Here is a 12,932-nt window from a genome sequence, read left to right as displayed (position 1 = left end):
ATTCGCTTACAGTAGGCCACAACACCGAAAACGCGTGCCTCCAACAAATATATTCCAAAATCAGTCTCACTGCCAGACTAGGGACTGAAAAATACTGAAAAATACTGAAAAAAAGTGGTGGGTGTGCAAGTCAAGACCCGTGTCTATACTGGCTCAGAGGTGCCTTTTCTGAACCAGGACACCCGTATAACCCCCAATGCCCGCCCGTCAAATTCTGAAGACACCAACAGTTCTCTCTTTGTAGACCCCCCGGAAGAACGTGCGACGCCCAAGAACGCCGGCTTTTCTAAGATCAGGCCAGTGATGTATTGCGGTTGCTAACGAGAACTATTTCAAGCAATAGTGCTGGCTAACAACCACTCAACCAAAGTCCTTCTCAGCCCTAGCTTGGATTACCTTTGTTTGAGGAACTGTTTGTTTGTACCAATTTGCTTATTCTTATAGATAACCCACCTGTTAGGTCATAACATCAAGCACCAGGCTTCGGAGTCTGCAGTCAGACAACTAGAGTCGAGTTTGAATAGCCAAAAGTAAGAATCCTATTGCTCAAGTGAGCCTCTTTTAACATTTCTTGTTGCTATGTTGATCTGGTACCGCAGTTACGTTGCTCCCCTCGATGTGACGCTTAAGAACTCGCGAGTCACCACCGTTTGTTTTATATATTCTAAGATTCTAAGCACTCAACATAGCCATATAATTAAATGCTAGAATCCTTGTTTGGGGGAATGTTTCCATGCAAATCGTCACCCGCCACATAGTAGTAATCATCCGTTTCTGTACCGAATCATGGTCTCTAGGTACATCTCTGCTACACATACTTTATATTACCACTTTCTTCACCCATTGATGCTTGTCGTTGCTGGCTATATAATCTTTGTTGTGATATTTGAGAGTCTGAGTGGGGGCCTGTTTAACAGCAGCAATGGCGATTCAGAGGTAGCCTCAGAAATTAGAATAGGCCGAATTAGGAAAATCGAGCATAAACATGGCCGTGTATATCCATCCTCCAAGGACCACCCCTCTAGATTACTTGACGATCAGAACTTCTTCCACCAACTGGCACAGACACTTTCAAGATCATTGAGATTATCCTAACAATCAAAGAACAGCGAGACTTCTAACATGCTCATACTTTGATAGTTATCGAGATCTCAGACTCAAGAGCCCTGTCATCTCTCTACTGGTCATTGTACAACAAAAATATCGTTGACCTTCCGTTGATTATGCCAGGTTGGAGAGCGTGTTCTTTAGGTGGATCAATTTTGCTTCGAGAAAAAACAGTGAACTCCAAGTCAATATTCAATTCACTGATTAATCTACGCGAAGTTGCTCCAGCTATTTCAAGACGCGACTTTTCGCCCTGTTTACAGATTACTTCGGTCTTCCACAACTCCAGACCAAACCTCAAGAGATCGCAAGCACTATGTCTGTAACCAACTTCCCCCCCGTTCGTGCCCCTGGTAAGAGGCAGCAAGCCTTTTATATTCTTGCAGGTCAGGCTCTGGCAGACGAATCCAAATGGAAGAGTTTTGATTTCTCAGAAGCTTTCACGGCGAGATACGGCAGGCCGGTGGTCTATTGGAGTCACTGGAATAGGTTAATGTCCACACCATACAGGACCGAGCTTGTACCGCGATTCAGAGGCACCTTCAATGAGGTTTTAGACAACATGAATTTCCTCTCGTTCTGCCAGGCCGTCGATCAGAAGGCTGTCCACATGAAGGGGAGGGTTCTCGGGAGATTGGAGATGGAAGGTCTCTATGCACAGTTTCTTATTAAGAAATTTGATGAGGTGGGGAGTGCAACATACCGCATGAGGGTAATTTTGAAAAAGTCAATGGAGAAGGTGAGCTGAAACGATTTGAACCAAGTTCCTCTAGTGACTTGATTGCTAACATGAGTATAGCGCCTGAGTGACCGTGCTGAGATGTATTGGTCTAAGAAGAGAAGCAAGTTCGGTATTAAGGATCTGGATGTCGAGGTAAAGCACTCGGTGCACTGTTCATGAATGATGAATGATTTCTAACGCCGTGGCAGCGACTGGACGAGGAAGCCGACGAACCCGAAGATGAGAGAAGCGACGATTTCGAAGACGATGACAAGGTGGATGATGAAGAGACTAGTGAGACTAGTGAGACTGGGGACGGAGACATGATAATGATGATAGAGACTGAAGGTGGAGTAGAGGCACAAGATAGAGAGATGCAGAATATGGAAAACTGGAACGAAGACGCAGAGACGGAGACGAAGACGGAGACGGAAACGGAAGGAGGACATCAAGATCCATCTTTTGGCGCCTTGGCTCTTAGATTCGGATCATACCTACAGTAATACTGCCCAAGGAGACTCACACCAGGCCACCGCAACGGATACGATACTCCAAGACCACAACGTGCCATTGCCAAGCCGTGCTCACTCTTTGCCAAGACCATGATGATAAGCACATGGCCCGTATGTCTGGCCAACGAGGCATATTGAGGGCCGCGTCGCCGGTCTTCTTTTTGCATTGAGTAGAGATGTCTGCAGGTGTGTCGACGTGGGTGCCCCTTTTGCAGCTTTGCAGCATTATTTGCAGCAGCGAGTGAGCGCCCCCTGCCCGGGACGCTGCTCGCCGCGAACATGGCGATCTTGGCACCTCTAGGAGCCCATGTTCCTGTTCGCAGGGCCAATGACGGTGAATGAACCCGTACCCGTCCGTCTATCCAGGTTCCAAGAGTATATCGATGGTCGTTCGGCCGGCCCACTGCTGGTGGACTGGTGGACCTGCCAAGAGCCTCCAAATGTCCTCCGCCCACGACTCGCGAGGCCCAGCCGCCAGACCTTCTCCCGCAGACTCTCTGTTCCACATTGTTTTTCTGCCTGCCGGGTGCGGTTGGGATCTGCCAGAGATCTGCTCGGGACTTCCTCCTGCCAAGACTCGGGAGCTCCCTTGGACGGTCACCAGTCGCGCCCCATTGGGCATCGCGAGTCTTGGGGACGCCGGCATTGTCCTGGGACACACTTGGGTTTGCACACTCGCAGCAGCACCTTCTTGGGTCTTCTTATATGCCACACTCGTGGGCAGCAACAGCCAGTAGCATCCAAGTGGATGACGACTTCCCTGCAATGGAACAAGATAATGCCCGACGCGTTGCAAAACGTGCTCTTTCGAAGCATCCGTTTCGGTCGTGCTGCTCTTTGTTTTTCGGTCGATCAATTTCTTATCTCCTGGTGGAAAAAGCATTATTTATTTGCTTGGGACCCGAAGTCTTATTACGATGTCCGCGCTCATCAAGCTCTAGTGTGATGTCATTTCCATGACAAGTGAACTGAACTGAACCTTCTGCAACTCCAAGAGTGCCTTTGAAGGATTAAGAATTTTTCCGAAACTTCGTCCAGCAATTCCTGCTTCGTCCAGATCTCAGTGCTTTACAGTGGGTATTCCTGTGGCGGTTATGCTCAGTTACAGCTATGGGGTCCACAAATCAAGCATCTCCCACAGACCGCCCATCAACGCCCACAGCCCTCTCAGATCGAAATGTTCCTGAATCGACACAGCCTTCTTCCCCGAACTCCCCGAAAAGCCACGAGATCTCCAAGGGATGTACGACACCCAACAGCGCGTGGGACAGCCAGAGCCAACGGGTCCTTACCGATCCCAATAACCCGGAAAGTCCTGGCGGGAGCCGAACGTACCTACTGTCTCGTTATCCTGCGAAGAGCCAAAGCATTATCGGTACTACGTCAGGGACTTCAACTCCGGGTGCTGACAGTATATCCCCTAAGAAGAGTCTTGGCGGTGATGCCATTGAGGGGAGACGTGCGGAGCCACCTTTCCATGTCTTCTCGCACAAGAAAAAGAAGTTTCTGATGTATGTCGCTGCCATTGCTGGCATGTTCTCATCTCTTTCAGCAAATATATACTTCCCGGCCTTGGCACAGATTTCTAAGGTAAGTAGAAACCCCAGATTGTAGCTCAAGCGCTGACATTTATCCAGGAAATACACGTATCCATGTCGCTTCTCAGTCTTACTGTTACTGTATATATGATTGTCCAGGGTCTTGCGCCATCGTTTTGGGGACCATTATCAGACGCGCGGGGGAGACGGGTTACATTCATTGGTGAGCAATACGGTACGATACCTCAGTGAGAGTTCCATCTAACGGCGGAGCCAGGAACATTCGTTGTATATCTTGCTGCAAACATTGGTCTTGCTTTCAGTAACAGTCTCGGGTCACTGATGGCTCTACGTGGTCTACAAGCAGCTGGTAGTGCTGCCACAATCTCAATTGGTAGTCGCTCCTTGCCCGTCTTTTATTTTTGAGACACTAACACCCCTTCTCAGGTCAAGGCCTAATTTCAGATATCGCAACACCCAAGGAGCGAGGGTCTTTTACAGGCACTAATCAAGGAAGTAGGTAGCACTCTCTTCCTCGTGCGTAACTTTGCTAAATGTTTAGTCCGGGTATTTGGTCAGGCGATTGGCCCCGTCTTCGGTGGGCTTATCACCCAATATCTGGGCTATCACGCTATCTTCTGGGTTCTCTTCGGAGCAGGAGCCTTCGCCCTCCTTGCTCTGGTTATCATTCTCCCCGAGACGCTTCGGTCAATTGCAGGCAATGGCAGCATCCGCCTCAAGGGCATCAACCGGCCCCTGTACTACAAATTCACCCCTCCGCCCGAAGAGCTCGTCGAGCACGACCTTCCACCAAAACAAAAACTTTCTTTTTCAATGGTATTTACGCCGTTCAGGCTCCTGCTTGAAAAAGATGTCTTCAGTATTATATTCTTCGGCTCGGTAGTCTATGCAGTTTGGAGCATGGTTACCTCGAGCACCAGCGCGCTCTTCCAAACCCGCTTCCACCTGAACGAGCTAGAGCTCGGCCTCGTCTTCCTCCCCAACGGCACCGCCTCCATGCTCGGTGCCTATCTGACGGGCAAGCTCTCCAAGCACGACTGGGTGGTCATGGAGCGCCGCTACCGTGCCGAGAAGAAGATCCCCGACGACGTCGCCCTGAAAAAGAAAGAGCTGGTCGATTTCCCCTTCGAGAAAACCCGCATGCGCAACATGTGGTGGATGGTGCTCCTCTTCCTGATCAGCACCGCGCTGTACGGCTTCTCGCTGCTCCTCGACATCATCGCCCTCCCGCTCATCCTGCAGTTCATCATCTCCTACACTGCGAACTCAATCTTCGCCCTCAACTCCACCCTCGTTGTCGACCTGTACCCAGGGAAATCAGCCAGCGCCACGGCCGTCAATAACCTGGTCCGCTGCCTGCTGGGCGCCTTGGGCGTCGCCGTTGTGCAGATGATTATCGATGGCGTGGGCGCGGGGCCGACCTTCGCCTTGTTCTCGGGCATCACGTTGGCCGCGACGCCGCTACTGTTGCTGGAGTGGAGGAACGGGGGTAGATGGGCGCAAGACAGACGGACCCGAATCGCTACGCGGGAGAAGAAAGCAAGGGAGGAGAACGTCGAGGCGGTGACGGTGGTTCAGGACGTGGTAGCTGCTAAGGCTTAATAGTCACGCATTACGATATCTGGCTGGGTCCGGTTTTCTATTCTGTTTGTTCACTTGGGTAAGTAGCGTTGAGCGTTGCGCGTTTCAGTCTTTTGGTCTCTTTTATTTGTTTTTTTGAGCTAGCATATAGATGATTTCTTATTTTGCTATCACTGGATAGAAGGAAGTAGATAGATAGGGTTCACGATTGCATAAGGCACCTGGGATTACGGTACTGGGATAGACGAAAAATAGGGGTCTAAATAGGTAGGTAGGCAAAAGGAAACTAGAAAAGTAGAGAGAAATTAGAATGAACTCAAATAAAACCATACAGTGCAATTCGTTCGTGAAAACCCCCCATGAGAAAACCCCTCCCTGCTTCAAGAAAAAGCAGAAAACCACTCAAGAGGTGACTGTCACAAGCCAAAAAAGAACATGTAACGAATAGCTAAGTAAAGTAAAGATCCCTAAGACACCCGAGATCCCGATCGCATGACTTGACTCAGATTTTTTTTTCTTTTTTACATTCCGATCTACTCTGCTCCTCCCGAAGGTATGTCGAAGATCTGTGTTTCTATTGGGTCTCAGATTGAGGTCTCAGATCTCTCAGCACTTGTTTGCATTAGTTTCGTTTCGTTTATCATGTATGTACCTTGTGTAGGTAGGTACCTTATGTTCGAACTACTGTACTGTACAGTGGAAAATCTTGGAAAGGTGGTTTGATATATAATGACCCCCTGTTCTGGCTCTGGCCTGGTCTTGTATGCCACACATGGAGGGAAGGGGGTTTAGGTTGGGTAGCAGCAGTAGTAAGTAGTAGCAGTTGTTGTTGTTGAACTTGTTGAAAGAACGGTTTGCTGTTCCTAAGGGGAGGGGGGGGTTTGGGCATATTAACTTAACTTAAGGTATGAGTAGGTACCTTAGTCTTAATTTATTAATTAATGAAATTGAAAAGTATGTATGTACAAATACATACATACATACTGGAGTGACTACATGATCCCTTCAAAAAACAATAATAAAAACAACAATAATAATAGCCGCTCGCTATAATGATGATGATGATGATAACACGACCAAGAAGAAGAGGTTAAAAGATACCTAAATATCTTACCTAACATACAGTACCTACCTTACCTACCTACCTACCTAAGTGCTGTAGACAATTCGTTCGTCGCTACCTATAGAACTAAATCCCTACCTACCTTACCTTACCTTACCTACCTCCCTAACATTCTTATTAGCTATATCCAATCCAATCCAATCCAATCCAATCCAATCTAACAAACCAAACCAAACCAAACCAAACCTGCATGCAAGTGCATACCTTACCGGCCGGGTACCTTATAACCCAATAATAAACACACAATCAAATCAGCATGCGGATGGGATGTCGAGAATAAATAAATAACCTTTCGGCACATCCGTGTATCCGTCCCACTTACCTACCCACGCCACGCCACGCCGCGGCGCCACTCCCGTTCCGTTTCCTGTTACCTTACTTCCCTTATGCAAGACATGCGCCGGAGTACTATGTTATGTATGTATGTATGTATATGTATGAGACTCGCTCACCTTGCAGGCTTGCATATTATATGTATGTAAGGTATGTATGTGTGTGTGTGTGTGTAGGGTAGGGTAAGTAGGGTAGGGAGGATAGGATAGGATAGGATAAGGTAGATAGATAGATAGGTATGTAGGGCGATAGGTAGTTGGAAGGGCTGCAGTCCCGCCCGCCGCGCATGAATAAAGCATGAATGAATGGCTGGCATTGAGGACTTTGAATTGAACCAATGGAATACTACTCTACTACTACTACTACTCCTGCATCATTCCTACGATCCACTACAAAGAGGAGAATAATGAATGACACCTGCCTTCCTCGGTCAGGATAGCAGAACGAAACATTTCGAGACCCGCACATAGATCAAAACCATCTTTGAAAGCTATATTTATTATCTAAGATTATAAACAAACATACGTGCAAGCCGGAACTCTTTCTCTTTCCTTGCCCTGCGCACTCGCTACTCGTCCCGCAACCCCCCGCCCCCCCTTCCTGAAAATAGGAACTTCGATTTTTTCTGCATGCATGCTAAAGTTCAAGTTGATGATGAGCCTGCCAAAAAGACGCCGTGTGCACCCATGATAAAAACGCTTCCCTGGCTTGGAGAGAGAAGAGAGAGGAGAGAGTGCATAAGCACGAATGCTGTAGACGCGCGCGTTGCGTCCCCCCTTAGATACTCAGATGCCCGCACACCATGCAACCCAGAATCTGCCGGCTTCACTTTACATGATGATGGCCGGCACGTCGACATTGGCCTTGATGCTCTTGTGAGGGAGGATGCTCCCCCCGTTGACGTAAATCTCATCCCCGATCGTAACATCGTCACCCAGGACGCTGACGTTCTCTAACCGCGCCCATTTCCCCACTGTAGAGTTCCAGCCGACGATCGTGCTCTTGACCCAGGCGTGGTCCTTGACCTTGGAGCCCGCGAGGAGCACGCAGCGTTGGAGGCGCACGCCGTCACCGACAACGACATCGGGGCCAATGGTGACGTTGGGGCCGATACGGCAGTTCTTGCCGATCTTGGCGGACGGGTCAATCAAGACGTTGCCGCCGTGGACGTAAGGCGTAGTTGGGGGGGTCAGTTGCTTGGAGCCCTTCTTTGTGAGAGAGGAGAGGTAGAGACACGTCCCGGTGAGGAAATCCTTGGGCTGTCCTACGTCCATCCAGAAGCCTTCCAAATCATATGAGTGCAATTGCCCATCTGCGCAAATCGCAGGGAAGGTCTCTTGCTCGATAGAGGTAGGGCGCAACTCAATGCGCTTGAGCACTGAGGGGTTCAGAATATATATACCGGCGTTGATGCGGTTTCCCACGAACTCAACGGGCTTTTCGACGAAGCGGTCGATGCGCGATGGGTGGTTGGGCTTGTGGACAACGACACCGTATTTCGAAGGTTCTTCGACCTTGGTCACTACGATGGTGCCTTCGTCGCCGTGCTTCTTGTGGAAGGCGGCAAGATCCGCAAAGGGGTATTCGCAGATGACATCTGAGTTCAGGACGAAGAATGGGCTGTCATCCTTTCCGAGGATAGCCTCTGCGAGCTTGAGGGGGCCGGCAGTACCCAGGGGTTCCGACTCGATGGAGAAGGTAATCTTGACGTTATATCTTTCTTCATACTATTCATTGCGCTCAATCAGTAGCCGCAAACCAAAGCAGGCAGTTTTGTGTGTGGCATACTTCAGCCAGATACTTCTCCATAATCTCTGGACGGTAGTTGACAGCTAGCACAATATCTGTCACTCCGGCCGCGGCCAGAGCCTCGACCTGGTGGAGGATCATTCGTTTGTTGCCGAATTCGACCAATGGCTTGGGGAGGGTGAGAGTCTATTGCTACATCAGTCCTGGGGGTGCGATCTGGACGTGCTGAGCGTCTGCGGGCCGGCGGCCGACCAAGCCATCGAGGCTCATGGTAAGGGAGAACGTACGAGAGGCCGTAGACGGGTGCCGAAGCCACCGACGAGAATAAGAGCTATCCATCAAGTCAGCACGTCTACTCTCGTCCATTGTATCTGGCAGCGACCGCGACACGCACCCTTCATCTTGGAGAATGTAACGATCGACGATGTGCAGAAAGGTTGCTGAAAGTATCGAGGGCGTCTTGACCCCACAGGCTAGTCAGGAGAGAGGGCCTCGAGGCTGAACGGCAGAAAGAGATGAACGGGGGGGGGGATTCAGGAACTGCCCGTTACCCAAAGGAGATGAAGATGATGGAGAGATCAACGAGCGTAAGATAGAGAAAATGGTGGTAGAAAGAGTTCGTCGCCGGTATGGGCTGTGTTGTGTTGATCTGGGTTTGCGGGAGGGAGTAGCTCGGAAGGGACACGTTCGACACTTGGTTCTACTGTCGGTCCCAGATTTCTCGTCTAGGGGAGAGCGGAGACCGTAGGGCGTGGCTGAATAGGGGGGGGGCGCCACTCGAGGCCCCGGAGATGGGTTTGGCTTTTTTCTGCCCCCTATCTCTGAACGGAGAGCGAGTTTGAATTTGCAACTTTTGATCTTCGAATAATTATAATGGAATCTTGGCTATCTCTGCGATCAAGAGATCCCGCGGTGTGTGCGTTCCTTGCTTTTTCCTTGCTTCAGGATGGACGCAGTATCTATTCCTGGGGATGGCCCTAAGAGCGGCCGGCTATTAGCTATTTACAGGTATGGTTCGATTGGATCAGGCATTTCTCGTCGAGCGGAATGCCCCCACGCTAGGTACGATGATAGTATTCCTACCAGCTTGAGGCTTGAATTTCTTCTCATTGTCACCTCGTATGGGAAATTGAAGACGGAGGACGTGGGACGGAGGACGGAGCACAGCAGTATCACGGGATTCGAAGCAAAAGTGGCTGTGCAAGTGCGCCCCCATATCACGGTGTTCCTGGACCGAGAACAGAGAACACAGTACACAGTACACAGTACAAATCAGTCCTGTATCACGAATACCGCTCTTTTGCATAAGTACATGGCAAAACGCCACGGCTTGCATTTATAGTATCGCCAATATCATCAAGGATGTCCGGTGTACCTTGCATGGGTTGCCCAAATCATTTTATTTCATCAGGTTCGTTCATCATAACAATCTCGTCAAACAATCCCATCCATCCACCCATCTTTGCAAATTGGGGGAGACGAAACCCCCCTCCCTTTACCCGGGCCAGACTGAGAAAGTTTATATTAGAAAAAAAAAAAGCGAGAGAGAGAGAGCAAACACAGATTCGTTGATTTCATTACGAACGAATGGAGCGTCCCGCCCACGCTTGCTAAATGCCACGATTTCGCAAAAACAGAAAAAGGAGACTCTTCAAAAACCGCCATCCCATCAAAACCCGCTTGATTGGTATCGCGAAAATCGAAAACGGCCGCCGTGGGGACTGTGCAATGAGTTGCCTCTGATAGCAAGCGGCTGGTGCTGTCTTTTCCCAATGCCGGAACACTTCATCCTGATCTTGATCGCAAGTAGAAGGAAGGAAATTCGTAGGTCGTTAATTCGTCACAGAGGGGTTTGGAAATCGTCACGTCGTCGAGCTAAAATTTTGATGTGCCTCTTTCTCTGGGGCCTTTTTTTCATGGTTGTTCGTCAAATCGTTCCTTTGCCTCTGCTCGCCCGAGGGGAAGTATTCCGCGGGAGAGTCAAGACATCGTGGCCGAGTGGTGCCCAGTTCTATTGGGACAGCAGCGAGTTCTCAGCTGCTGCAAAACGTATCAGTCGGGGCTCCTTTACTCCGATGACGCTGTGGAAGAACTGCTGCTGAGATTGACAGAATGGCTGCGACCGCCATGGTGCTTTCTCCTGTGTCTGCCACTACTCTCATTCGCAGGTAGCCCCTGGACAACGCCGTTCCGTGCCAGCATACCTCCGTTGACTGAAAAGTTCCGGCACACCATGAACGCCCGCATCGCCGCGTTCTCCTGAGCCAACCCATCAGACGCATAGGCGAGATCGGTTTGGTATTCCCGGCCATTGACGAGCACAAGACAGGTGAAGCCAGAAGAGTTCCGATACGTCTCGTACAAGGGGTCTCTCCATCCTCGACGTCGGCACAGACCTGCCTAGTATGTCAGTGGTGGTTGCGAGAGCATGCGTTGAGACGGGTCACAGCTCCAAATATAGAAAAGCGGAAAATGTGTAAGAAGAGTAGGAACAACAGGATCATGATGCCATATTCTAGCAATGATACCAGGAACGCCAATTGAACAGAAAAGCAAGAGAAAAAAAAGGGCATGGTAGAAGAATGTGATTATAGCTTATTTCCTGCAGCAGCTGGGAGAGACGCTGGGTCCAAGGTGTTAACAGATGGGACGAAAATCTCCAGAGGGCATGGGTGAAAATTTCTCCACAAGTAGCTAACCAAACGTACTCTCCAAATATGCCATGTAGAAGCCACCCATTTTCCTTTGCCAATGGAACAGTTGACGGGGATGATCAGGTTCCCTCCAGGAACGAGCCTCGAGCTGGCGTGGCGGCGCGTGGTGAGAGACGGTCCCCTCTCTGATGCCCGGAATCAAGAAAGACGGAACAACGCCCCAAGAGAATTTCGGAAGAGGGCAGGATGCAATTGGGCCCCAACGTTCGTATAATATACAGGGAAAGATGCACACAGGCTCAGTTTTTCAATGGATTGGGGAAGACGACGACGAGTGTGTGGAGGAAGAAGTCGTGGTGTTGAAGAGTAGGGCTTGCTTGCTTGCTGCTCGAGGGGGGGGGGGTGGTCAAGGGGGAGAGGGGAGGGGAGGGGGATTGATTTTGTGCAGGACTTTCCATCCATCAACGGCGAGACATGTGGTAATTTATTGCAGAGGTCTACGGTTAGCGCAGGACAAGGATTACCAGACTGGTGCGCCCGTTGGAGAAAATAAATACTCAATGGTTGTTGAGATAGGACGGGAGGGTCGAGAAAAAGATGCAAGTAACGATGCGGCTCTTTAGGTGTGACCCATAGCGATGTGCTGGCGTGTGTCGTTGCCAGAGAATAAATTTGGAGAGATTAGGCAACGCCATCACAACATGGGAACGCATACTACCTTAGCTACCTAGGCGATGATCTCTGATAGCCCAGATGTATCAATTATTCGCCGCGCTCTGCGGCTATAAAGATTGGCTATGTACCTATGCAGGAGCCGTGGCAAAAGGCTCAACACCCGTCCCACAGGAGAGCGGGGCCAAGAAGGTTGGACTGGAGACGTTGCAGACGTCAAGAGAGAGTGGCCAAAAGGTTTGCTTGGTTATCAACGTTCAAGCCAAGGGCCTTTCGCCATCAAGTGGTCCCGTTCGACGTCCACTGGACCGGCGGCTAATGCAACGAAACCGATGGCATGGCTAGAGAGATGCAAGGAGAGAGAGAGAGCTCGCCAGGGACGTGTTTCTCCCTGCTGGTTATAGACGAGGGGGGTTTAAAGAGGGGAAGATGGGAAGATGATATTTGGGAGGGTCTCCGATATTGCTACAGTACTGTATACATCTTACTTAGCTATCTTTACCTTACCTCACTGTACCAACAACAGTGCTTACTGGAGAGTAACCGTGCTGTACAGGCAAAGAAAGGATGGCACGGGCGAACGTGGAGCGCTCTGCCCCGCACTGCAACGGTGGTGTCGTCTGTACCGTCTACAGTCTACCTTACCTTACCTTACCAGTCAGTAGTTACCACGCACTGGCTATAGCCCTCGAGACGCGCACCCGGTTTTGACGCCGAGTTTGAGTGGAGTACGAGTTGACACGAAGCCTGTGAAGCGTTCGGTTGCATGAACGGTGGCTGGACTGAGCGGCGACAAGTCGATCCTGAAATCCCGAATCCTGCTCGCTCGCGCGCGCTCTGCCCTCGGCCATCAGCTTCCTGGCAAAGAAAGCGCGCGCGAGGCGAGAGCAAGGCCGACGACTAGCCGTAGCCGTATGGTAT

The 12,932-nt window shown here is 50.1% G+C and overlaps 5 protein-coding genes across 5 annotated transcripts; 2 read left to right on the top strand and 3 right to left on the bottom strand.

Moving 5' to 3' along the window:
* The first annotated feature begins 1,114 nt into the window (after positions 1 to 1,114).
* M430DRAFT_266710 (hypothetical protein) lies at positions 1,115 to 1,939 on the top strand. The gene has a single exon (XM_024865430.1). The coding sequence runs from the start codon at positions 1,424 to 1,426 to the stop codon at positions 1,853 to 1,855; it is 432 nt and encodes a 143-aa protein (XP_024719223.1). The 5' UTR covers positions 1,115 to 1,423; the 3' UTR covers positions 1,856 to 1,939.
* A 759-nt stretch (positions 1,940 to 2,698) lies between these two features.
* On the bottom strand, positions 2,699 to 3,223 carry M430DRAFT_21140 (hypothetical protein; the record flags this gene model as incomplete). Its single annotated transcript, XM_024864445.1, has 1 exon — positions 2,699 to 3,223. The coding sequence occupies one exon, from the start codon at positions 3,221 to 3,223 to the stop codon at positions 2,699 to 2,701; it is 525 nt and encodes a 174-aa protein (XP_024719222.1).
* Positions 3,224 to 3,232: 9 nt separating this feature from the next.
* On the top strand, positions 3,233 to 5,501 carry M430DRAFT_143997 (hypothetical protein; the record flags this gene model as incomplete). Its single annotated transcript, XM_024862861.1, has 5 exons — positions 3,233 to 3,930; positions 3,978 to 4,101; positions 4,156 to 4,272; positions 4,326 to 4,394; positions 4,441 to 5,501. The coding sequence occupies exons 1-5, from the start codon at positions 3,451 to 3,453 to the stop codon at positions 5,499 to 5,501; spliced, it is 1,851 nt and encodes a 616-aa protein (XP_024719221.1). The 5' UTR covers positions 3,233 to 3,450.
* A 2,265-nt stretch (positions 5,502 to 7,766) lies between these two features.
* Positions 7,767 to 9,529, bottom strand: M430DRAFT_68354 (hypothetical protein; the record flags this gene model as incomplete). The annotated part of the gene is made up of 4 exons (XM_024869343.1): positions 9,080 to 9,529; positions 8,973 to 9,016; positions 8,725 to 8,871; positions 7,767 to 8,663 (listed from the first exon to the last, which is right to left on the bottom strand). The coding sequence occupies exons 1-4, from the start codon at positions 9,084 to 9,086 to the stop codon at positions 7,767 to 7,769; spliced, it is 1,095 nt and encodes a 364-aa protein (XP_024719220.1). The 5' UTR covers positions 9,087 to 9,529.
* Positions 9,530 to 10,752: 1,223 nt separating this feature from the next.
* M430DRAFT_105890 (hypothetical protein) lies at positions 10,753 to 11,424 on the bottom strand (the record flags this gene model as incomplete). The annotated part of the gene is made up of 2 exons (XM_024861040.1): positions 10,753 to 11,081; positions 11,394 to 11,424. 2 exons carry the CDS (start codon positions 11,422 to 11,424, stop codon positions 10,753 to 10,755), a joined length of 360 nt encoding a protein of 119 aa, XP_024719219.1.
* Positions 11,425 to 12,932: the final 1,508 nt, after the last annotated feature.

This window comes from Amorphotheca resinae (genome assembly GCF_003019875.1).
Source record: "Amorphotheca resinae ATCC 22711 unplaced genomic scaffold M430scaffold_9, whole genome shotgun sequence".
Taxonomy (NCBI): domain Eukaryota; kingdom Fungi; phylum Ascomycota; class Leotiomycetes; order Helotiales; family Amorphothecaceae; genus Amorphotheca; species Amorphotheca resinae.
This window is presented reverse-complemented; position numbering and strand designations above follow the sequence as displayed.